Genomic DNA, 26291 nt, shown 5'->3' with positions numbered 1-26291 from the left:
CAGCTATTTTTTTCAGGCAAAAGGCAGGGGTTCACCCTGGACAGGTCGCCAGTCCATTGCAGGGCCAATCATAAATATAATTGTTCTTAATGGCAGTAAGACAGGTCAGGGAGTTATTTATGCATTTTTCTGTTTGACAGTTTTCAGAAATGTATTAAAAGTCATCCCAGTCTGTGCACGGCTCCATGGAGCCCTCAGTGTAAAGAGCACATGTGGCCCCTTCAAGAGGTTGCTTAACCTGAAAGACAACATATAGGAGTACAGATTTTAAAACCGTTATCACAAAACAAACATTATATAGCCCAAGCCGAACATATCTTACTTTGGGAATAACCGGAGGGGTCAACGTCCTTCTGTGAAGTCCGTCCCAGTTGAACTCTTCAAACCATCTGAATACAAGTATCACAACCTGTCAAGCCATTTTCCAAGCACAGACCTGAATGTTTTTTTTTTTTTTTTTTATTCATGTAATATTTCCATCTTCTTACTTGTGTTTTTGAATGTCCTTGACGCCAATATTCTGACTACCCAGCCTCTGTGAGGGATTGCTCCTGGGTGAGGGAAAGCAAATAATTACACACTGATAAACAAACTATAAATTTCCTTTAGAAGTGGACGTGCAGCAGCACAGCTGAAGAAGCCCTCAGCAATGATGGGAATATATTGTTGGCTTTGGGGCAGAGTGGTCTTTTAAAGGGAACTCCATTCTGTAGTCACATTAAGTGGTGAAGAATCTTTGCCAAAATGCTTTTATACTCTTTTATAGAGTATAAAAGTTTGAGTTGTATCATTTTGATTAAAGCAGGTGGATTGAGATGGACACATATTTTGCGCATGTGTGATATGTAGATATGTGCATGTACAGAACAACTGTATGCATGTATGTGTGTGTCTATGTGGAAATGAGAAGAACTTGGTAAAAGGGATTTGTCAAAAAAAATGATTTAAAATAGGACATTATATATAAGTGCAGACAATTCATTTCATGTTTCGTGGTGTTTAGTGGGTATCTCCACCTGCATAGTTTCTTGATGAGACTGCAGGCATCTTTGCAGATGGATTGGGGGAATTCAGCCTGATCGATGCCCCGAACGGTTGCAGTGAGAATCTTCAGTGAGTCAGAGCCATCAAACGGAAGTCTGGAGATGAAAAAAACGATCCCATCAGGAAAAACCTTGAGCTACAACAGCATAAATAAGCTTAAAAGTTAGGGTCGCGAGGAAATATGTAACGCTTACCTCCCACTCAGGAGTTCAAACATAAGAACACCCAGTGACCACAGATCTGCAAAAATGCTGTGGCCTTTGCTCAAGATGATTTCAGGTGCAATGTAACCCAGCGTACCACAGAATGTCCAGGTTTTCTTACCCGTGTCGACCTTCTTCAGGCATCCGGAGCCAATCTACAAGAGACACATATCAGTACAGTGAATTTTTGGCCAATAAAACTCAGAAGGAAAACTATGTTGAAAGCAGCTGAAGCACCAGTTTGGCATAACCGTGCTCGTCCAGAGCAACATTTTCAGGCTTGACGTCTCTGTAAATGACGCCCTGTTGATGAAGAAATGCCAAAGCTTCGACGACACAAGCTGTGTAGAACCTGGCACTGCAGTCATCAAAGTGTCCTCTGAAACATAATGGAGAGGGTTTTTGTTTTAAGCATCACAGCATAAAACATCTTGTTGAGACATAAATATAAGACAGAGCTTGTTAAAGCTTTTACATTTTACTGGGATGAAAGCCCCGCTGAGAACACAGCGAAAACCATAAATATTTTCTCAGTATGATGGAAAACTGTGGCTTGAATTTTAATTTCCTTTTGATGAAGATACTCACTTGTCTTTAAGTAGATTACATAAATCCCCACCTAGACAGGCTTCTGTCAAAATGTACAGTTGATCAACATCTTTAAAGGTTTTATATACCCTGTGATAAATATAAACAGAGGAATGTGTTAGGCCATTGTTAATCATGTCACCAAGATAGAGTTTAGATCCGTGCAGAGTGAAAGACACCTGATTAGAAATTGACAACGAGCCTCCTTCAGAATGTGCTGCTCTTTCAGGATGTGCTCTCGTTGACCCCCACTGAGGATCAGCTTCTTCTTAAGGACCCTCATTGCAAAGTTACGCTTGATATTGCTCTTTAGCTGCACCTGACATTTGGGAAAATCAATGCATTTCCTTGCAGAAACAGGGAATCTCAATGAGGTAGCAGCACAGGGGTCTGAGTGTGAGATGCTTCTGGAGGCACTTACCAAGTCTACGTGACCAAACTCCCCGACACCTAGAGTACGACAAATTTGGAAATCACTTAAAGTGGAAGATGTGAAGAGAGCAGGATCCTCATCAGGCCTGTTCGGGGGGAAAGCAGCGTGAGATTGTGTCTGGTGTCTTCTATGTGTGCAAATTAAGACATTATTGCACGGCTTCTCACTTCATTTTGAATTCATTGCTTCTCTGAGGTTCTTGGCGGGAGTCAGATCCCAACCCATCCATTATGTCTTCAAAGATCCTGAAACACAAAAGCATGTCAGTATTTTCCAGATATAAGGACAACTTATTTTTTTGTGAACAAAAAATATCAGCTTACTCTCTGTCTATTACCAAGCATGTCACTTCCCCAACAGCCATCACACTCACGGTCCGAATATTTTCTCTGAGGCCAGGGCAAAGAGAAAATGGTGGAAAATCAGATATATAAATGAAATATATAAATGAAAGAAAAAGCTGATTCATTGCATGAAATTGCATTGTTTCCTTCTTACCCCAATAGAAATTTTTCTCCAAACCACTGTCTCCCAGACACCTCAGACAGCATTACCTGCTCCTCGCGGCCTGGCTTCTTTTCAGTGATAGTCACCTTGTAAATCCCCCGACACCCAAGAAGTAAGAAAAAAAAGGGAGAGAGACAATCCAACAAAGGGAACTGCAGAAAGGGGTTCACAGTCAATTATCACCCTCAATGAGTAATTCTTAAAGCTCCTCTGACATTTGGCCTCCACAGTCTGAATCCTTTTCTCTCAAAGCCTCTTTATTTGAGCAGGTGTCGGAGGGGCTTATAACTTTACCTGGCCTTTGCTAATGATATAAAAGCTGTCTCCTGTGGACCCTTGGCAAATGATGTAGTCACCATCTGCGTACTTCGTCTATGGAAGTGGGAGAAACAGAAAGAAAGAAAATAACGGCCTCTGAACCTTTTTCTGTTGCATCTATTCATTTTATCATTGAAAATGTAGATTAACTGCATGTCTGAACGTGTACTATACTGGCCGTGTCCAAGAATGGTTTGAAGAACGAGTAGTGATTGCATTACATGGCATGTAAAGAACTTAGCATGTACCTCCTTCATGAGACCACACATCTTTATGATGACATCTTCTGGCAACGGCTGCAGGAAGGGCAGGCTGCACACAGGCACAAAAGAAGCCACTTTCAAGAACATTTACAATGCGAGGTTTGAAAAGATGTCTTTTTCTTCTTTTCAAGTTCCCCAGTCTGATACTAACCTTCTCAGCAGTTCCACTGAATGGGAAAGGTGCTCGAGACCACACTGCATAAGTACAGTCTGGTAGCTCTTGCGGTCAATAACCCACAGCTTGCTGTCCGTCTGTGCTGAAAATCCAAAGCAAACGCAGAGGGAGTGATAAAGGTTGTGTCCCTGACACTGAAACTACCCTGACATGATGTTTCCTCCAGTGGTTGTGGCTGTGCAGTTTTGAATCAGCTCAGAAATGTTTATCTTCTTCTCACAGAGGATGTTGAACATGAATATAATTTGATTTCCTTCGCTATAAATACCCCCTTTCTTTATAACAGAGCATAAAAGTAGTATAAATTAATAATGACCCATATTGATTGGGTCAGAGAGGCTTCCTGCAGAGAGAATTAGATGTCATCCAGACAGTCTAATTACATCCAACGTCTAATAATATGGTGTCACCCTGATATTTCAATTGGATATACCCCATGAGCTTCCATTATACCACAGCATGACAAGCCCCTGCTTTTTATTTCCATTTTCTGTACCAGATATTTAAAAAAAAAAAAAAATGCATCTGTGAAATCATGATTTTTGAACATTTTCGCACGATAATTCTCTCTCATGCTGACTCCGACACCTGACGGAGACTCACTGGGGTCACCTTCTCCTAAATTACTGTTACAATGAAAACAGACAAACAAACAAAAGCCGCATTGATGGTGTCAAGTCACCAAATGAAGAAAAAGAGTTTCAGATCAGAAAAAACACATCAAGCTCTGAGTGGATCCAAAGGGAACGGACAACAGAACAAAGAACAAAGGATAATGGGAAGTAAAAGTGAGCTGAATGAGCTGAGCATTGTTATCAGAGAGCAGATGGATAGAGTAGAGCAGTAAATTGGACAAGCTGACTGGTCACAAGATTAAGAAAGACACCAAAAAAGAGAATTACTTGGATTCCTTTGGATCAAATGTGGCAAATAGAGTGATGTTTCCATTTAAACAGATCCCAGCCACATCCACAGCCTATTTAATTACAGCCTGTAAATTTATTTGTGAAACCAGGTCAAATGCCTGCGGTGGTAGCTGAGAGAGTTGACCACAGGGCTAAGTGATCAGATACAGAGCAGACAGCAGCACATCTTCTATTTTTACACACATTTTTTTAGAAAATGTGAATGTAATGTGTGGGTCACTGAATTCAGAAAACATTCTTTGCTCCGGCTAATGCCTGTTGGATAGCAGGAAGGAAATCTGGGACTCGGTCAGCCGGGCTAAGTAAAGCACAACATATTTTAGATTCTCCACATCTCTGAGAAAAACCATTTGAAGCTGCAGTGTTGCCTTAGATTTCAAACAGTGTTTGACTTTAAATTCAACATACGCTTCTGTCTAGGATCACAGACAGAAACCTGCCTGTTGTTCTCCTGCAGGAGAATTCAAGTGAAACTCCTCCATTATTGTCCCCCTCCCGACAGCTCTCCAGTGATAGCTTCATTATAAAGCCGAGACGTCTACGCAGTGTTTACCTGAGACCGAATAGGTGTGGGTGCAGTCGTAGAGCAGGGCCAGCTCTCCAAACACGTCCTCCGGTTCAGCAGTGAACAGCTTCCGCCCGTCTTTTGTCACATCCAGTCTCCCTTCTGGAGCCAACACAGACTCAGTGAAGAAGAGGACGGCAGCATGTACGCGTTACAAAGATGTGCTGTGTGTTTTTGTGTCAGATAATGTGAGGTGACTGTCAAGAAGCTTCTACAGCATGAGATGTGCAAACAGCAGATGGTTCGGCCGACAAGAGTAAATGCAGCCATATTTGCTGTCACTTTCCAAACACAGAGATTCCTTTCAAGTAAACTCTGCAACCACAGCAAAGCGGGGGAACCTTTTCTACTGTCTCCTCACGTTCATGTTGACATTTCTACTCAAAGTTTCAGTGCGGGTCACTTCCACTTTTATTACTAGAATAAAATGCCTCATTCTGTGCTACTGAGCAGCAGTCGATCTAAGCTTAACCTGTACTAAACAAACAGAGAAAATAAAGACATATGATGATAGGGCTGTTCGATTTTGCACAAAAATAAAATCTCGATTTTTTTCTCTCAAAATCCGATTTTCGATTACGATTACGATTATTTTGTGAATTGACAAAAGGCAAAGAAATGATTTCAAATATAAGGTTTTTTTATTGAACATTTGCCCCATTGGGCTTTAAGTGCAAACTTTGCTCTTATTAAACCAAAAATGAATGAATAAAGTGCAAAACTCTGTAAAATAAGTTGAAAAAAAGTTTTAAAAAATATAATAAAATATAAAGTTTTATCTCTGAAAAAAAAATCAGCAAATCAGCACTTGCAAACATACAGTAAGTTATATTTCCAATTAAATAAAACAAGACATTTTCTAATTAAACTAAACTGGGTCTTTGCATGCTAAATAATAATGCAACCCATGAAGGAGGTAGAGGTGTGTAATGTCAGTCATTACATTTGCTATTCACATTTGCAAGTTTTTTGCATGGAACACGAGCCGGTCTACCAAATCTGGCTTGAGGGATGCCTGGTGGCATGTTACAACGCCCCCTCCTACACTAAAGAGCCTCTCCGATGGGGCACTTGTCGCAGGTATTGAGAGGTATTTCCATCAATCATTAATATGTGTGCAGACAAGGTAAAAAAAAGAAAAAAAAAAGTGAAAAATTGATTTTACGAGTTTCACGTTTTAACATCGTTCTAATTACATAATCGCGATTACGATTTAAAATCGATTAATCGAACAGCCCTATATGATGGTAGTAAAAATGATTTGATCACATGTGATCGTTCTTAAGCACCTTTCAGTTCAAGGAACTCCTAATAAATATCTTTGACTAAGATTTATGTTATTAATTTACCTTCTAAGACAAAAGCCTGATCCCCAACGGTCCCCTCCTGAATGACAGAGCACCCTTGATTGATGGTGCAGCGATACATGCAGGCTGTGACAGCTCTGATTTCTTCTTCATCCAGGCTCCTCAACAAATCATTTTTCATGAATGCAGCCTGAATCAGCCTCCGAGATCTGAGAACATGGAACATGTGATACCGATGTAACCGGGTTAGGGGTTAGTGATTAATCTCCTTGCCATCCAGCATCATCAGCTACAGTCTTAACATTATTCAAAACACTTGTAAATTAGCAACAGACTAGCCTTCAACATTTGAGAGTGGGGTTTTTCAGTTGCAGTAAGTGTGAGCAGAGAGAACACTGTGTGCTCTTACTCCTGGCTTTTGTTACAGCTTCTTTGTGAAACCATGGCGATGGTCACAGGGTCCGGACTGAAGGGCTCTGAAATGACTGTCAGCCTCTTGGCTCGCTGATTGTCCTCGATCTGAGTGGAATTAGCTACAGGAAACCACAACATAATAAAAAAAAAATTCAATAAGATCCAACTATGTCAGAATTTCTAGGTCAGACTTTGCAGGCTCCTGCCGCATGTTGACACATAAAAGCACCGTGCTCTTACCTGCACTGACAGCAGAAGGTCCCGAGAGGGACATGCTGGTTCTGTAGCGGTCCAGTTCTTCCTGCAGTCTGCGAATTAGTTCATCCTTTGCATCCAACTCCAGCTCCAATTCATCTATTAATGTGTCCCGCTGGCGGAGCTCCTCAATCTTCAGCTGCAGGGCAAACTGGAGGTCCCGGAGGGTTCCCATCACCTGAACACAACACATGGAGGGATGGATGGATGGATGGATGGATGGATGGATGGATGGATGGATGGATGGATGGACGGACGGACGGACGGACGGACGGACGGACGGACGGACGGACGGACGGACGGACGGACGGACGGATGGATAGATAGATAGTGGTAGTAGTGTTTATTTCGAATATGAATCATATAAAAAAAGAAAGAAAATAAGACAATCGTCTTAACATGAGACATAACAAAGTACATATTCGAAAGGGAGTGAGAAGAAGTAAAACTTATAAACTCTCACCCCCTCTCCTTAAATATGACTAGCTAACACATGCAAACATAACATTATGCAAACATAATAAAAAAAATAAATAAAAATAAAAAAAACAAAAACAATCAAAACAAGACAATAAAAACATTGTAGCAACATAAGCTACTGACTAGTGTAAGAAAATAAGGATAAAAATAGATAAATAAAAAATAAACACTGTATCAGATAGATAGATAGATAGCTAGATAGATAGATAGATAGATAGATAGATAGATAGATAGATAGATAGATAGATAGATAGATAGATAGATAGATAGATAGATAGATAGATAGATAGATAGATAGATAGATAGATAGATAGATAGATAGATAGATAGATAGATAGATAGATAGATTTTTCTTCCATAAAAAAAAAACAAAAAAAAACATCAAAGGAGCATAAAACTTAAAAAGGAAAGAAAAAAGAAATAGAAAAAGAACTACTCTGGTTAAAAATAAGCAGCGCAAAAGTCCAGTTAGAAAACAGTAATAGATAAAAGAACAAACACCCCCCCCCCCCCTTTTTTTTTTTAAATGATCAGGGCTGTTCGGTAACTATTCCATTTGTCAAAGAGGAATATTCGACCCTCAGTATTTTAATGCGATCACTCACGTCGTCTCGTCTTGCTCCAGTCTGTGTCACTTGTTGTTACGGTTTGCGCCGGTCTGCAGCTGGAAGTCCATCCGACAGGTGCAAAACCTCTCGGCAAGTGACCAAGTGAAGGATGCTCCTCTAGTCTGCCCAGACAGCTCCAGGCAGGCGGTCACATGACCATAACAACCACTTCTTGAGGCTGATTTATGGTTCCGCGTTAAATCGACGCAGAGCCTACGCCGTAGGGTTCGGCGTAGCCTACGCCGTAGGGTACGCGGCAAAGCGCACCGTACGGTGCGTGTCGCCGCATTCCCTGCGCCGTAGGCTCTGAGTTGGTGTAACGCGGAACCATAAATCAGCCTTTATCAGGAGGGTGGCGGTGATAAATGCGTGGACTGGATCCAAACTGGGACACAGGGTCCTCAGAGCATATTAATATTACACTTCTTCGGGGATTTACACCATTAATATTGTTTGCTCCCACAAGAGATAAAAGGCTGATCGTATATACGGACCACAGTTTTATTTGTTGTCTCTCGTATTTTGCGGGAAAAAAAGCAATTTCTAACTTAATTGAATGAATGAATGAATGAATGAATGAATGAATGAATGAATGAATGAATGAATGAATGAATGAATTGTCTTTATTTCGGTCATTGTACAAATTATTTTACAAAACAAAATGAAAAAGTAAAATAAACATTGCTTTTGCCGAAAAGGTGTAGGCTGAAGCCGTAGCTTATAGTGCCTACCCTTTTTATCTTGTGATCAGCCTAAATATGAAACATTAGCATTACTCCGTGGAAACAAACAATGCATAAAGAAGACAAAAAATAAATAAGACAAAATATAAAATTGACGTTTCACATTCTAGAATGTTTTTGATAATATACTTTATAATTAGGCTATAGTGTTTTATATTTATTTACAATATTTTCTTTAAACATTTTCTTAAACTTGTAAATAGAACTGCACATTTTTAGGTCGTTGTCACAACTTGTCATGGTTTCCCAGTGTAGTTTTTTTAGTTTTACTCACTCCCCTGTTTTTCCAGATCCTGCCACCCTAATCAGCCAGAAATCCACTCATTCCCTTCACCTGTGCTTCCCCAGCCCAACTCCACACCTGGTTTCCCTCATCAGCAGTTCCCCTCATATACCGGCCCATTTCCACCTTCTAGTTTGCCAGATTGTCGTGTGTTTTTGCCTCGCTTTCCAGCCTGCATATCCTGTTTTGTTACTGCCTGCCTGCCTGTCTTTGAGCCTGCCTGATTCTTGGGGTATGGATTTTTGCCTGTCCGTTTTTGGTTTGGTTTGCCTGATCTGCCTGTCTGCCCGGTTTTGACCCCTGCCTGCCTTGGACCCGAATAAAGCCTCTTGGACTCTGATTCTGCCGGGTGTTGTGCATGTGGGTTCTCTGTCCTGTCTGAGCCGTGACACAACTATTCCGGATTTCTCTTGCCTTAATTGATGTACATCTCTTTTTAATATTTGTTCTTGCTGTCGTCATCTCAAACATGAGTTTCCCCCTCAGGTCATAGCGGGTTTCTTTTATTTGGAACAAATCCTTCATGCAGTTTGGAAGCAGTTTCTGTTGGGCTTTAAAGGCAAATAAAACAGTTTTCTGCTCTACTATATCATGGAATTTTAGAGTATTATATTTAATAAAGAGATTATTTGTTGGTTCATAATAGTCAGATCTATTAATTATCCTTAAAGCTCTTTTTTGTAATAAGAAAATAGGGTTTATATTTGTTTTATAGGTGTTACCCCATACCTCCACACAATAAGTCATGAACTATGAGTGAGTTATACATCAAAAACTGTCCTCTTTGACAGAAGATATAATTTGTTTTACTTAATATTGCTAGGGTTTTAGACATTTTAAATTTTACACTATATGTGATTTCCAGCAAAGTTTATCATCAATTATTACCCCCAGGAACTTATTTTCGTATACTCTTTCTATTTCCATACCACTAATTCTAAGTGTGATTTGTTTCTACTTAAAACAGGTGACATTCAAGCGTGCTTAAGAAAACGACATGGGCAATTTCTTCCACATGCCATAGATAGAAAATTAGTTCTTAATTGTTTGGATGATGGTATACTATTGTTTTAACAGTTTAGCAAAGGATACTGAAGTTGGTGTCACATAATGTCTATGGTCTTGAGGTAGCCTACTCTATGAATGGAATACATTTTCCCTCTTAAATTATAAAAAACAACTATCTAAAGAATAGACACTTACAGAAACGGTTTCTGAGTCAGCTGCCTCTTATACTATTGCACCCTATAGAAAAAGCTTGTATGGCTATGTTACATTTCTAAACCCTATGTTAGAATATGACAGATAAGTCAGTGCAGTTGATGGCAGCAGCTGCAGAGTTTTTCAGTCTAATGGGGAGAATGCTCATGAAATCTACAAACGTTTTATGGGAATGGATTCAGGTGTTGCAGAGTAGAGCATCAACTGCAGAATTAATAAAGAGATGCAGAACAAATTATGGGAGCAAATCAGAAAATCTGAATCAATCAGTCGAAATGAATGTGTGTGTGTGTGTGTGTGTGTGTTTCAGATTTTAGATTGTATACCAGCATTTACTCAGAAAAACCTATTGTTGCACACTATACTGGCTGTATGGAAGTATTAGGGCCATGCAGGAGAAAAAATATTTGAGAGGGGAAGATTTTTTTTTATTGTGCACTTCGATAAAAAAGTCGAAATGTCGAGATTAATGTTGAGATACAATTTCGAGAAAAAAGTCGAAATGTCGAGAAAAAAGTCGAAATGTGGAGGTTAATGTTGAAATACAATTTCGAGAAAAAAGTCGAAATGTCGAGATTAATTTTGAAATACAATTTCAAGAATAAAGTCAAAATTTCACCTTTTTTCTCAACATTTCAACTTTATTCACGAAATTTTGACTTTTTTCTCGACATTTTGACTTTTTTCTCGAAGTGCATAATGAAAAAAATACTCTTCCGTATGGCTGGGATATAGAGAAGGATTTTTCTTGGACTTGTTTTCTCCTATTATTATTAGATTAGACTGATTAGGGGGCGTCTTCGGCTGCAGTATCAAACTCCCGCCACTAGGCGGAGGTAGTGAGCGTCACCCCGAGAGCAGGAGCGTCTCCTTCAGCTCGAGGAGAAGAAGATGGGCTGCTGACAACAAGGGAAGGAGCAGTGTGGTTATCACGAACTATCAAATAAATACTTCTTGGCTATTTTATTCATCATTTCATCGACTTGTCGGGTTTTTCGGGGTATTTTAAAATGATCATTACCGTAAAGCCACTTCAAGGAAAGGAGTGCAGCGTCCAGGTGAGTTGAGCACATTGAGCTACTGCTCCGTTAGCATCAGCCGGTTCAATTACTGCTTTAAGTTGAGTAACCAAGCACTTCTGCCCGTCAAAACCTACTCCAGACACTCCACGTTTAAGTTGAGCGCTGCGGTTGTACATGGACATTATCTCCCCGTTATATATAACATTGTTGCTGGCGAAGTTAAACATTTGGTTGTAGGTTTAAACTCGCAGCTTCTCTGTGAGGCCACTCAGTAGCTGTTTAGCTGTTATATGAGTCACAAACGAGAGGATAGTGCACTTAAACATGTGTCTGTGTAAGAGAGAGAGGAATAATGAGCAGAGAATTTGTTTATTTGTTTATTTAAAAAGGATCCCCATTAGTCTTCGCCATGGGAAGACTATTCTTCCTGGGGTCCACACATAGACATACAAAAGATAATATAAAAGATGATAATATAATAATAATATAATAAGTTAACAATAAAGATGACAATAATCCAACTCAAAAAGGGTGAAAAATCTTCACTATAATTCCTGAAATAATAAATTGAACCAAAATAAAAGATTAAGTAACCAACCATCCACATCATAGAAGTATGTATATATATATATATATATATATATATATATATATATATATATATATAAGTATAAATATATATTACATATCATAATATACTCATACATTATAATATACTCATACTTCTAAACCATATATACACTCATAGCCTACAGAGATTTAGAATATATCTACTATTAAATCTATAATATACATACAATTTGCACTATAATCACAATCTATACCTCGGAGAGATCATAACTTCCTTCTGAACTACAGCCTGCTTCAGTCTTCTTTTAAAACCTGACATCTTGTTTATTGCAACTATACGGGGGGAGATGGTTCCAGTGTGTGACTGCTCTATACATTACTGTTTTTTTCAAAGCATTGGTTCTGGGCATAGGCAGAGAAAAGTGATTACAGTGAATGGCAGTGATACCTAGAACGAGTAGTATTTATCAAAACAAACTTTATTTATAAAGCACCTTTCATACATAAAATGCAACACAAAGTGCTTTACATAAAACAAATACACATAAAATGTATTAATAACAATAACATTAATAACATTTAGATAAAACATTGAGATAAGACAATGGAAATAAAATATGATAAAACAGGATAAACTAAAGGTTAATATAAAACAGAGCAGTAAGATCCAATAAAAATAGGGGTGAGCATAAAAAATGTAAAAGAGTTAAATGAGTCAGTTAATATACATATACATCAAAGTAGTGTCCCTAACCCTAAACTACACTTTTATATACTTACTCTGGTCTTCAAGTATTACAGTACCAGGACACGTTACATAACTTAGCCACTTGTAAGCTATATATAATTTTTTTTTTATTTGTATTTAAATTTTCCACTTTTAGTAACCATATAGTTTGTTTTTATTTAGGATCCCCATTAGCATTAGCCACAGCATTAGCTATTCTTCCTGGGGTCCGACATACACACAACACACAAATTAACACTTAAAGCAGCACTATGTAACTTTTCCACCTTAATATCATATTTCCAGAGTCATTGTGATGGTACATCAACTTACAACAGGTTTAATGAACCTCTGTCATGGTCTGAGGGGTCTGTATCGCCTTCACTGGAACTATGTAACTTTGAGGTGGATGGTAGGAACCCTGCCACACTACTGGTAAAGCACTACCGCTTTTGTCCAAAGGAGCCGCCAAACTCAACAAAAGCCGAAAGTTACATTGTGCTGCTTTAATACATAACAGACGTACATTACACATGTAGTACACAATCATAGACACAACTCCCTTAATCACAATCTATACAGAGTATAACTAAATCACCATCATTCTCAGACATGCATGCATAGAAATGAAATCAAATAAACAACTTTATAACCAATACCTGCCTGGAATGACCTTATCTAGAATTATTTGACCACTTTTCACCTTATTACGATAGGGTTTACACTACCTATAATTATATTCAACCTTCACTTTGTTCCTTCTAAATGACAAATCATCATTCATTAAATTTTAAAAGATATTGTTTCAACTGAAACTTAAACCAATCTTTGCTACCTGCATGTGAAATATAAACTGGTATAGAGTTCCAGCCAACCATGGCTCTGTAAAAAAAAGTTCTCTGAATCAAACCTGTTCTCACCCTTGGTAGTATGTCTTCATTCATTCATTCAGTCATTCAACAAGAGTGGCTTGTTTTTCATGGGGGTTTAACATAAGCTACACAATTGCATATACATTTACCACATAAACATTTTAATTTCTTAGTTTACACATAATTGATTCCGTATTTTCTTGAGATTCAAATGGAAGGTGTTAGGAAAAGACTCGAGAAAAGAAAGGATTGGATGTTGGAGCTCTGATCTCAAAGCAACATTGCTGAATTATGATATGTATCACTGCTCACTGTTCTGTAATCACTTTCTTAGAGCCTACTGGTATATTTGATGTATTTTGTTAAATAAACAGAACAATATCTATGACGGTTTTTTGTAATTTGATTCAGTTCTCACTCTGTAATACGTTCACACACCCCACTCATACATTATGAATCCAGAAACAGTTCTACAAAGGGTATGCCTGTGCATCCTTGCATGTAGCTCCACTCGCGAGCCTCCTTGCTCCTCTTGTGATCCATATGTATTTCAGGAATTGAGGTGTCGCTCAAGATTGCATACTGAAATCAATATCTGGGTAACAGACTAGAATACAAATGAGAGAGAGGCCAAGGAGGCACAAACTGTAGAAATTAGAAAAAAAGATACTCTTGACTAGAGCAGTGTGCTGTTGATATTGCAGGTGACCGAAGATGAAAAAGTCTCCACAGTGAAGGAACTTGTGTCTGAACAGCTGAACATACCAGCAAATCAGCAGCGGTTACTCTACAAAGGGAAGGCGCTTGCAGGTAGATTTGCCAACTGTCAAGTGTGTGATAACAATTTTGCCATATCCATCAATCCTTTTGTTCTTGCATAAAATGTTTGTATCTCCCCTCAGATGAACACAAACTGAGTGATTACGCCATTGGACCAGAGGCTAAACTGAATCTAGTTATTCGTCCTGTTGGCGAAAGGACTGTGGCTTCAGGGGCGGCTGGCTGCAGTAGAAACTTTCATGGAGGAGTGTGGCAGACTGTGTCTACTATACTCGCCAGACACTTCAGTCCAGCCGATGCAGCAAAAGTACATGAACAGCTTATAAAGGTATTAAAATGCATCACATATACTTCTAAGCATGGTAAACTTGTCAGATTTCAGTGTCCAACTAGACAGTAATGAAAGACGGTTGATCATATTTACAGTTTTATTTGATGATCAAAGGGTGTTCATATTTACAGTTTTATTTGATAATCAAAGGGTGTTCATATTTACAGTTTCTGGTTTACACAATGTGAAGAGAAACACAGCCGAAAAGAGAAGAAACTTTCTGGTATCGACTTAACAGCAACTTGGTATTTGTTTTGTAACCTGTAAAGTAACAAACCACCCCACAACTTTACAGTTTTTAATTTATTGAACAACATATTTATTTTGAGATTTGTCCCAACTTGCTGTTTGCACCTTCTGCTGATAAAATTGAAAATGACATTCAAAGTCAGTTATATTAGCTTAGTTTAAATTGGAAAAGAGGTAAACTCATGAGTAGGCCTGTGTTGAAAAAAAATCGATTTTCTGATTCTAAATCGATTCTCATATTAATTCTTAAAAATCGATTTGTATGTCTAAAGATCGATTTAAAAAAAAAAAAAAAAAAAAAATTATTAATTTTTTTTTTTTTTTCTCATCATTACATTTTTGCCTGGTGAACTTTAATCCCAGTAGTCCCAGTAGTTTTGAAAACTCCTGAACTAAATGGACTTTTCTTTAGAGAAAATGCTGGACATTTCAGCTTAAATTTCTAAATGTTATATTAGTTCAATGAAGTTCATATTATCTATATTTACTATAGCTTGTTTGGTTTCTCCGTTATCGGACACGGTTTGTCATGAAATACCTGAAAAATTCAGCTTGCTTCATGGCAAGCTGTGTGTCTGGTGACAGAATAAATCAGACAAGCTAAAATAATTTGTTTACTGCTTGAGCTGTTGCAATTTCTTTCTTTTTTTGCACTTTAAATGGATATTGAAATGCCTATTTGAGTTATTTATTTCTTAGTTATTTCACAATAATTATTGTGAAATTATTATTTCAATAGTTATTTTACAGTCATATAATCCAGGCAACACTAACCCAAATCAATATCGAATCGAATCGAATCAAATGGTGATAATCGATTCTGAATCTTAAGAATCGGAATCGAATCGATTCTTGACATTTGAATCGATACCCAGCTCTACTCATGAGTATCTGCTTTTTTGAATGAGTAAATTATCACTGACTGTGGAGAGGTTAATGCATCTTTTTTGTCTGTTCCATTATACATTTGCAAAATAGCTTCATTTTTTGCCATTTGAGACTGTAAAGAAGTAAAATTACCAGTTTTAACTTCATGTGGTCATTGGTCTAGAGACATAAACTGGTAAAGACAATATAAGTGGCTTTCCTCCTATCTTCTATGCTTCACTAAAAACAGAATATTTGTTGTCATACATAATTATTGAAATATCTTGCATTTAATTTTTTTCTGCTGTTTCTCCTTTGTTTTTTTTTTAGGACTATGAACGGTCACTACGCCAGCTTAGCCTAGATGACATTGAGCGGTTGGCGGGGAGATTGCTTCACCCAGATGGCGAGGGCATAGACACCTCATACATGGACTAAGACTGTATTGCATAACTTAAACCTACTTTTTATGAAAAGGTTTTTTTTTGTGTGTGTTTCTTTTTTTTTTTTTTACTTTGTTCCTAAGAGAGGCACTCAGTGCTTGAAGATGGTGTTTAGAGGCCATGCAAAATACAATATGAGCTTTCAGCTGCACACATTATTCCCTGTTGTGTGTCTGATCAGTGGCTGAGTGAACATGGATAACCGACTGTTTGGTTACCTCAGCTGCAGGGCTTTCTCCTCCATATACAATGGACTCAGATAAGAAAACATGGCCACTTGGCTTGTGCGTTGATGGTTCAGTGATGACTCAAGGCTAAGTCATACAGTATCTGAATACAAAGGAATCCATTTATGCTGTTCTCTCTTGATCTCTGGCTGCTAAAAAATCCCAGGGGACACTAACTTCTTCTGGAGAGTATTTATGATTAATGTCTGTGTTGAATGATGACTGGGTATGTTCTGTTAAGCATCTGTGAGAAAGTAAAACATGTTTTATTCAGTAACTTACTAAAGGCCATTGTATGATTTGTAAATATGTTTATATTTACAGACATTAAAACCCAGAAAAATAAAATAAAAAAATGTAAATCTATTTGTGTATCTATCTTTTATTTGTTTTTTTTTTGTCTCAAAAATGTTGACGGAATCTAGGTAACTTTTTATGTGTTTCTTAATAATAGCATTAAATGTAGTATTTTTGGTTCTCGATGAGGCGGAACTACGCGACGGGAGTCTCAGCCAATCAGCGGACAGGAAAGCTGAGTCTCAGCCAATCAGCGGACAGGAAAGCTGAGTCTCAGCCAGTCAGCGGACAGCAAAGCTCGTCATTTAAATTTTCTGACCAATGGGATTGATGGAGAGAAACGCGCCGCCTCTTTGGGAGACTTTTCTTTTTTTGTGCCCCTGATTTACACATCAACAGGGTAAAATGATACGCCTTTGACAGTTGTCCCATTTTCTGCAAAGTATGGTGTGCAGACAAATTGGATAAGGAAGCATTTTCGTCGAACAAGGTCAGAATGGACGTCGGTGTTTTTAGTGACGAGGCTAGCGTTAGCAGGAAGCTATCACTTCCTATCACTTCCTTCATCCATCTGGCTTTAGTAAATAAACCGAGTACCTCTGTTTGTGTTGCTATCATTCGTTGACTAAACGTGGTTACTATTACTGGTTATGAACAGCCACTCTTCATCCTCGCATCGTCAGCTAGTGTACTATTAAGGAGGATTGTGGTGGTCTTTGGGCGTAAAGCGTGATTTATGGTTCTGCGTTAAAAGGACGCAGCGCCTACGCGTACCCTACGGCGTAGGCTCTGCGTCGTTGTAACGCGGAAGCATAAATCATCCTTGCCACTCTCATCAGGACCATTCATCCCTATGACGAAGCCACGTTGTTTTACAGGATAAATCACTGTCTTTTCATTAAGTGTACCCGTCAGCTCCACTGGCAGTGGTGCTAAACCACCATTATGCTTTCACAGAGCAGAAATCGACCAACTTACCTCTCACTGGACATCATTAGATGTTAGAAGTTACTTAAGTTACTTAACTGTACTTTCTTGTGCCTTGTGTGTTTTTACTAATTTAGCAGGAGTACATACTCCATTTGTAGGATGGAAACCCTGATTCCTACTATCAACCGGCTGCAGGAGGTCTTTCTGACTGTGGGAGCAGAGGTCATACAACTACCTCAGATAGTCGTGGTTGGATCTCAGGTCAGTCCGAAAAAAGCAAGGATAATCGCATAAAACAAAGATAATACTTTAATATTTAAGTCAACCCATGCATCTAATTACAATTGCTAACACTTTAATCTCATTCAAGTATTCTGGAGGATATTCCCAGACAGCACAAACCTATAAAAAGAAGATATCAATGTAGATTACTGTATTTTGAATTGCTGTCATCATGTGCCCCTACAGAGCAGTGGGAAAAGCTCTGTGTTGGAGAGCCTGGTTGGCAGGGATTTCTTGCCTCGGGGATCAGGAATTGTCACAAGACGACCTCTTGTGTTGCAACTCATAAATGTTGCCCCTTTGCAGGAGAGACTGCAGACTGAAAATGGTACCTAAACATCCAAGTTATTTAGTCTGATGGGAGTTGTTTTAACAAACGTATGTTTTGGAAGTTGGGGTTGAATAGCAGCATGCCTGTCCTTTTTTTTCGTTTCTTGAGATCTTCAGCTTTCTTGGACTTTTAAATGTGTCCTTCTCACTTTCACTAACGGTTTCAAACTCCTGCTCCTTGTAGATCTGTGGACTATCTATGCTAACTTACGTTCTTTTTTCCTCCTCTTTGTCACTACCTTTTTAGGAAATCGGGTTAAACAAAATGGCCAAAACAGCTACCCAGGTCTCTGCATATTTGATCTGCATGCACTTATTTTTCTTTAAGCCTGATCACCTCTTTTCCAAACCTTTTGGATCAATCACATTTTCTTATGTCTAGCATGATTTAAGAAGTGTTTTGTCTGATGTTAGTTTCTCCCAGGCTTGTTTTTTCTTGGCCTTCTCTGTGAAAGAGACCTTTTCATTCTTATTTGTTCAGGCGTCAGTGCTGAAGAATGGGGTACGTTCCTGCACTGCAAGAACCAGGTATGCTTATCTAGGAGATTCAAATGATTTACACGCTTCATTTGTCATGTATTATGATCTGAGTTTCGATGAGGTGGCTTTCTCTAGCTTTATTGTTTTTTTACCTGACAGATCTTTACAGATTTTATGGAAATCCGTCGGGAAATCGAGGCAGAGACGGAGCGGAGTTCAGGAGACAACAAGGTGAAAAAAATATTTCATATGAGGCTTTGCGTTCTGTAAGATTAGCTTTTTGACTTGGAGAAAACATGTTTTATGTTTCTTCTATTGTGTCTTCCAGGGCATCGGTTCCGAGCCCATATATTTGAAGATTTTCTCCCCAAATGTGCTCAACCTCACGCTGGTTGATTTACCTGGAATTACCAAGGTTAATTCCCTTTCAAGGATGCTGATTTTTGTCTTTCATTCATTCATGGTGGATTTGTGTAAACATAACGACGCTAGAGACTCATCAGTTCTGGCTGAATTAATAACTGCCGCCATCTCTGACTCAGAGCAGCGCGGCATCTGTGGTTACTGTAATGTTGGACACTTATCGTTTTCTCTGCAGGTTCCTGTTGGGGACCAGCCAGAGAACATTGAAGAACAAGTGCAAGAGATGATTTCTTCCTTCATTTCCAACCCAAACTCTCTTATCCTGGCAGTGTCCCCTGCCAACTCTGACTTAGCCACCTCTGATGCACTGAAATTAGCCCGTGAAGTTGATCCAGATGGTAGGACATTTTGTATACAGGCACTTACTCTCCTCAAATTTAATCTTTTTCTTATTCTCTCTGTCTTGTTGCGTCTTGCATAACAAGCCTCAAGTTATATTGTATTTCGAATGATTAATTATGGGGAAAGAACTCATTATAGTTCAGTAATTTCAATGTTTTCACGAAACAACTTAACAGTTTTATGGAAAAATAATGCAGAAATAAATAATTAGCTTGTCTCTTAGGTCGTCGAACGCTGCTGGTGGTCAGTAAACTGGACCTGATGGATGCAGGTACTGATGCACTGGAGGTCCTTCTGGGTCGAGTCATTCCTGTCAGGCTCGGTATTGTCGGAGTGGTAAACAGGTCTGAAATAATACATCTGTTTGGTTGATCCAAGCTCGGTCTTCCTTTATAATCATCACCAGTATCTCTTCAATATGCTTTCTAAACTAGCTGTTTTCCCAAATTCCCACCTGTCTGTTCCTTCTAGGAGCCAGCATGACATCAACATCCAAAAGAGTCTGGAGGACTCAATGAAGGATGAGCAGACCTTCCTGCAGCGCCACTACCCCTCCCTCGCGTCCCGTGCAGGCTCACGTTATCTGGCCAAAACTCTGAGCAGACTGCTCATGCACCACATACGAGAGTGTCTGCCAGAGCTCAAAACCCGAGTGACTGTGCTGAGTGCCCAGTACCAGGCACGACTCAACAGCTACGGGCAGCCGGTGGAGGACTACAGCGCCACCCTGCTGCAGATCGTCACCAAGTTTGCTAGCGATTATTGCAACACCATAGAGGGAACAGGCAGGCACATTCAAACATCAGAGCTGTGAGTGTCTCCCAACTTTGATCACTTTTGTTTAAATATAGAAGCTTTCACAAGAATGCGTTTTTTTTTTCCTGTGTTAACTCAAATTCTTACAACTGTCTTTCAGAAAACAAAGTCAGTAAACTTCATATTTAATTAAAAAGTTTAAACTTTGATTAAAAAAGTAGCTTTATTTATTAATTGAAAGCTATATGTTTTTTATGTACCGTAATACCTGGGACATTTTCACAGATAGAACTTGGATTACTGTGAAAATAGATATAATATATCATATGTAATATAATCCCGTACATCAATGAAGCTTCATGCTAGGGCTGGGCGATTATACGATCTCGATCAGTGATCGCGATCAAATTAAGTTCGATCACGGTGATCAGCTGTGGGTCTACTTTCTCGATCACGTGCAAAACATGCTGCAGCAAAGTGCATGACAACCAATCACAACCCGCTTTCCTGGCACTGCGCTGTCTGCATTAATTGATCATGTGCATGAGATGCCGCGGCAGTCCAGACGGGAGACGTACGTAGCTCTGTGTTTTACGTTTATTCACCATTCCATGCATAATTCTGGTCCGTTCCTTAAAGCAGGGCTTTCCACAAGCGCCGGCCATATAGCCGACTACTCGATTAGGTCCAGCCGGCTACTTTAATGACGCTTATTTTTTTAGCCTATAGCCTAAATATTATTTTTCGATTTTAATAAAATTAAATGTTTTTCTCATAGACTGACAATAATGTCAAACTGAACCGCACTCATTAAAGTTGTGATTCGCTCTGCTTGTACCACAAATTACTGATCACCTGGAGAAACTCCGCGGCCCCGACATGGGTGTGTGTGTGCGTGCATGTGTGTGCGTGTGTGTGTGCGCGCTCAGCGGAGTGAACGTGTCGGAGGCAACAAGGAGAGCTCAGCAGATGATTCTTTTGTCACCATAAAAACGGTACGTCCTTATTACTCAGGCTATCCACTACAGAATGTAATCAGTTTAATCAGTTTGTATTAAAAAGAAAGCCTAACCGCGTTGCGACGCGCGCCGTACGGTGTGCGTCGCCGCGTACCCTACGCCGTAGGCTCTGCGTTGGTGCAACGCGGGACCATAAATCAGCCTTAAGTCCCTTTTAGGCTAATACTGTGAGAAATAACCTCTCATAATAGCGGTGTACAGTTAATAAGTTTAATAAATGCTCCTACTGCAGTCCCCTAAGTGGCGAGTGAGTTTTAACTCCTTAATTACTAACCAGCGTCAGAGTCACGCACAGTACACAAACTGTGATGTTAAAGAGCCACCTTTTGGTCAATTTAAGCAACCGCATCGCCAGCTGCTTGACAGTGGCTCAACTCATGAGTTTACTGTTTTTGTTGTTAATAATGTCATTGCAATTTTATCTATGCAATTGTGAAAAAAAAGGCAAAATAAATGAAAAACTGTGAACAACCGCATTTTTTGGTTGGTTTACATTTTAAATGATCATGAAAATTTTTTTTGTCTGCTAAAACTACTTGAAACCTTTTTAAACTGCTTAAAACTACCTGTTTGTTGTGCCATTTTCTATATGGCTCTTGTTAAAACATGCTATTTGCTTTATTTGTTAATAGAAAAAAAAACAATCTCTGGTTTCTTTCTATTTTATTCCAGAAGGGAGGGGGGATCTTCTGATTTAAAAAATCGTGATTAAAAATCGAGATTGTTCAATATGGGAAAAAAAATCGTGATCACTTTTTTTGCCATATCGCCCAGCCCTACTTCATGCCCTTTGGAACATCTGCTCGTTGTGAGCAAAGGCCTCAAAGGTCAATATTCTGTGATTGTTTATGGAGAATCAGAGCAGTTGACACTGCATGCTTATCTGTTAAGGCGCCAGCGCTGGTCGATATGTGCAGGTTCTGGAGCAACACACTGTATGTTTTCAACTACGTTATCAGGAAAGATGTTGCTTATTTGAGCAAGACAATCCCAAACCACATTCTGCTAGAATTGCAACAGCATGACAAGAAAACATTTGGTGAATTAAGAAAAGGAAAATTTAACAAAGGAGAGCTCTGAACTGTTGAGCAGCTGAAATCCAATAATCAAACAATGATGGGAAAACACACAAATATTAAAACTGCAGCAGTTGTTTAGCACAGCTTTCAGATATTTTCTTAAAATTCAATGAAAAGAATAGGTGATGTGACCCCATGGAAAATATGTCCCTGTCCCATTGTTTCAGAATAACATGCTGTACTAAATTCAGAAATATTTTTCAGCTAAACACAAGTGTAAAGTGGTGTAAACCTTCATCTCCTCCATTCTCTTTCCACTAGAAATTGAATTAATTTCAATGTCTGCAGCAAATATTGACCTTTTTTATTTTTGGTTGACTGCATTTAATTTGGGCCAAATTAACTCTGCCGACTCAAAGAACCGAGAAACGCTTCGGTCACAGCTGAACTCCTCTCCTCTGCAGATGTGGGGGCGCTCGGATCTGTTACATATTCCATGAGACTTTTGGCCGCACCCTGCAGTCTATCGACCCCCTGGGAGGACTGAGTGATCTAGATATCCTCACTGCTATCCGCAACGCCACGGTGAGCCTCTTACTGCTGTTAGTGAGGGGTTTTAAGTATTAACTCTCACCATGTCTGCTCATTTGGAGTAAAAGCACGTAAATGTAATTATATTTTGTGTAACTATATATGCACATGTATAACCCCCTTAGGGTCCACGTCCAGCACTTTTTGTGCCCGAAGTGTCTTTTGAGTTGTTGGTGAAGCGGCAAATTAAGCGTCTGGAGGAGCCTAGTTTGCGCTGCGTGGAACTCGTTCATGAAGAGCTGCAGAGGATCATCCAGCACTGCTCCTCTTTTAGCACACAGGTTGGACAAGAGATGGCGGCCCATTTCATGCATCAGTAACTTGGTAAAATTTGCTTTGTATTAATTACGGTGGGAGCTTGCTGAGAACGTATGCTTTTGTGTTTTCAAGGAGCTCCTGCGATTTCCCAAATTGCATGACTCCATTGTGGAAGTAGTGACTGGATTACTGAGGAAGCGCTTGCCAATTACTAATGAAATGGTAATCCACAGCTTTCCTGCAATAATCTTGTGTCAATTCCAATCACCAGCAGTCAACTCTTATTAACTATATGATGTTTTTCATTTTCTAATGCTATAGGTGCACAATTTAGTGGCAATAGAGCTTGCCTATATCAACACAAAACACCCGGACTTCGCAGATGCAGCGCAGGTCTCAGCATCCGTCAACAGTCAGCTGGTAGTGCTTTTTGTTTGTTTGTTTCCTACTCACATCTCTCATCACGCTGTCAGTGTAAACAAGCAGATGTTTTGCTCCTTAAAGTCTGAACTAACTTGTTTCACATCATAACTTCGGTCAAAATTGCCCTCTGACTTCCCCAGATTTCTTGCTTTCAGGCAGAGGCCCTTGATGGAGGGAAGCGCTGGAAGAATGAGAAGGTTCCAGAGGATAAAACTTCTGCCACAAGCTTTGGCAGCCCCAGCAAAGGCCAGGCCATTAACCTCCTTGACACAGTGAGTGCTGGAATTAGTAGAAGAGCAAAACATTTAAAAGTAAATTTACTGCTGACCATCAGAGTTCTTCTTTGCTGCCCTGTGCCAGGCTGTGCCGCCATCCCGCAAGCTAAGCACCCGGGAGCAGAGGGACTGTGAGGTCATCCAGCGCCTCATCAAATGTTATTTCCTCATCGTCCGCAAAAGCATCCAAGACAGGTTTGAATCGCCTGGAACAAATCCAGATTACCGGAGGGCACCCAGTCTCCGCTTCCACGCTGTACTAAGGTCATCCGCTATTGATAGTTCTTCCCTGACTTTTTAAACTTTCTTGCGTGTGTATGTCTGCAGCGTGCCCAAGACAGTCATGCACTTTCTGGTGAATAATGTGAAGGAGCATCTGCAGAGCGAGCTTGTGGGTCAGCTTTACAAGCAGCAACTTCTGCAGGGGCTGCTCATCGAGTCACAGGACACGGCTCAGCAGCGAACCGAGGTTGCCCAAATGCTAGAGGTAAAATTAGATGATGCTTTTTTTTTTTTTACGCTCTATAAGAGCACTAACAAAAATTCCTGTCTCTTGCTTTCATCTAACATTTAAGACCAGCAAATTAAACACCTGCTCTGTCTTTTTTTTTTATTTTTTCTTTCCTCAGGCACTTAAAAAAGCAAATAACATCATCTCTGAGATCCGGGAGACCCATCTGTGGTAGCCAGAGGAAAGATAACAACATCTTTTGTCAGAGGATGCCTCTGAGAGTATGAGAGTGTTTGTGAGTTTACTGTAGGGAAAATGTGTGCGGCAGGACCACGGTTTTCTCCCAGACCAATAACCACAGCACATTAAGATCAACTGTTTACCTGTTGAGCACACTGGAGCATTGCCTTTCACTATAATATTGTTTTCATTGATTAATCAATCACTCAGGCCAAACATGTTGTTGCAAAGCTAGAAAAGTGAAAGACAACCAAGAACAAAATCTTTTTTTTTTTTTGCATCATGTTATATGAAAGAATTCATGAGGTTATAAGATTCTGCTTTAAATGTGCAATTGTTGTATATGATGTGTGAGTTATTTAATGGCTGTTTGATGTGTCCTCTCAGGGCTTCTTCTGAGCCTCTTTTAGAAGGTGCTAATGTTACATAGGATTCAGATTCAGTGCTTCAGCTTAAATCTACTTTGCTCAGCAGAGATGGAAATGAAATCTAAGTCAAAATCCATCTCTTTCAGCAGTGGCTGCAGTGCAACAAATCAAGAGACACGCTGCAGTCATTTTCAGAAATGACTGAGTGACTATAGATTGCTTTTCCAGCTCTGTAGTGCTATAATCAGTTTCAGGTTTATTTTGTTGGGTCACGTTTTCATATCAGTACATTTGTACGGTTGCATAACATTACACGTGTATCATAGTCTTTAATGAAACACTCCTATCCTGCTTTGTTTGAGGTGTTTGGCAGACTTGCATTGAGATGCATAACGACCGTTCACTCTATGAACGAACTAAGGATCGTATTAAGTGAACTCTCAATTGAAATGTTTTTAAAAGGATAACATTGAGAGCTTCTTTTCAATTGCCCCAAACCAAAAAGCTCACCAAGGATGATGGAAAAGAGATGAGCTTGTTCCATATTTGAACTTTTTTGTGTGTTCCCAGTTGTGAACATGTATCCCAACTTAGCCAGACGTGTTGCTTGATGTGTTTAAAAAAGAAAAAAAGCATATTTTTCAAATGTTTATTCCATTCTCTCCAATCAGCACAACCTTTTCTCTCATCAGAATTAAAATCAAGTCCAAAAAATGCAACTTTCTCAGGAAAACCTGCTTTTATGGGACCATCAAACAGTAGCTCCGAAAAGACCCTGCTTCAGGTTGCATGTGTGTGTGCAGTACGCATGTGTGGAGATGTGAATGGTTATATATATATTTTTTGTTATTTAAATGTATATTATCGTGTGTCCACTGCCTCTGAGTTCTTGCCTGCCAATATTTGTGATACTCTACTTGTTCGTGGAATTAATTCATGAGACTCATTAAACTTTAAAGGACACTGTGCAGTCAAGATTCAGTTTTGTGTTTCAAAATAAATCTGCAGCGGGGGCAGTTGATCATTTACATAAAATCAGTTTTCCATCTCCTATTGTGCAGTAATAGATTTTATTACATTCACTTTATATATTGCTGTTTACAGTCAAACAGTGTGTTGAAATGAATATTAAACACACACACACACACACACTTGTCAGGTCATAAGCACCTCCACCAAATCATGTTTTCCTTGGGTTTGACTCCACACTGCACCGATGACTAAAGAAACAGTAAAGTCTTACTTCATTTATCCGCTCCCATTTGGATGATGGATTATTACCTTTTGATGTCAAGCAGCTGAAGTTAAACGTGAATGGAGGGTGAGCAGCGAGGTGATGCATGAGTGGTAGGGAGAGGGGCTGAATTCCAGCAGAAATCATGATTA

The 26291-nt window shown here is 39.3% G+C and overlaps 3 protein-coding genes across 7 annotated transcripts; 2 read left to right on the top strand and 1 right to left on the bottom strand.

Moving 5' to 3' along the window:
• Positions 1–72: 72 nt before the first annotated feature.
• prkg1l (protein kinase cGMP-dependent 1, like) lies at positions 73–8181 on the bottom strand. 2 transcript variants are annotated; one of them, XM_061729938.1, is made up of 20 exons: positions 8084–8181; positions 6984–7176; positions 6739–6862; positions 6372–6538; positions 5011–5124; positions 3508–3613; positions 3342–3405; positions 3070–3147; positions 2767–2927; positions 2592–2657; positions 2436–2513; positions 2257–2353; positions 2015–2154; positions 1836–1925; positions 1485–1626; positions 1239–1402; positions 1017–1139; positions 489–551; positions 323–389; positions 73–238 (listed from the first exon to the last, which is right to left on the bottom strand). In XM_061729938.1, the coding sequence occupies exons 2-20, from the start codon at positions 7171–7173 to the stop codon at positions 155–157; spliced, it is 2118 nt and encodes a 705-aa protein (XP_061585922.1). In that variant the 5' UTR covers positions 7174–7176; positions 8084–8181; the 3' UTR covers positions 73–154. The 2 variants fall into 2 exon arrangements, with proteins under 2 accessions (XP_061585922.1, XP_061585923.1); XM_061729939.1 differs by having other exon boundaries at positions 2767–2861.
• Positions 8182–11214: 3033 nt separating this feature from the next.
• Positions 11215–16773, top strand: ubl4a (ubiquitin like 4A). Its single transcript, XM_061729937.1, has 4 exons — positions 11215–11391; positions 14229–14334; positions 14427–14632; positions 16082–16773. Exons 1-4 carry the CDS (start codon positions 11344–11346, stop codon positions 16187–16189), a joined length of 468 nt encoding a protein of 155 aa, XP_061585921.1. The 5' UTR covers positions 11215–11343; the 3' UTR covers positions 16190–16773.
• A 282-nt stretch (positions 16774–17055) lies between these two features.
• si:dkey-32e23.4 (dynamin-1-like protein) lies at positions 17056–25868 on the top strand. 4 transcript variants are annotated; one of them, XM_061728908.1, is made up of 18 exons: positions 17056–17208; positions 17786–17909; positions 18117–18258; positions 18508–18546; positions 18742–18788; positions 18900–18971; positions 19069–19155; positions 19339–19501; positions 19729–19849; positions 19977–20315; positions 22764–22884; positions 23016–23171; positions 23281–23370; positions 23470–23568; positions 23712–23843; positions 23932–24041; positions 24174–24333; positions 24476–25868. In XM_061728908.1, exons 2-18 carry the CDS (start codon positions 17808–17810, stop codon positions 24530–24532), a joined length of 2037 nt encoding a protein of 678 aa, XP_061584892.1. In that variant the 5' UTR covers positions 17056–17208; positions 17786–17807; the 3' UTR covers positions 24533–25868. The 4 variants fall into 4 exon arrangements, with proteins under 4 accessions (XP_061584892.1, XP_061584893.1, XP_061584891.1 ...); XM_061728909.1 differs by having other exon boundaries at positions 17783–17909; positions 23727–23843; XM_061728907.1 differs by having other exon boundaries at positions 17783–17909.
• Positions 25869–26291: the final 423 nt, after the last annotated feature.

This window comes from Cololabis saira, chromosome 9 (assembly GCF_033807715.1).
Source record: "Cololabis saira isolate AMF1-May2022 chromosome 9, fColSai1.1, whole genome shotgun sequence".
In the NCBI taxonomy this organism is placed as follows: domain Eukaryota; kingdom Metazoa; phylum Chordata; class Actinopteri; order Beloniformes; family Belonidae; genus Cololabis; species Cololabis saira.
This window is presented reverse-complemented; position numbering and strand designations above follow the sequence as displayed.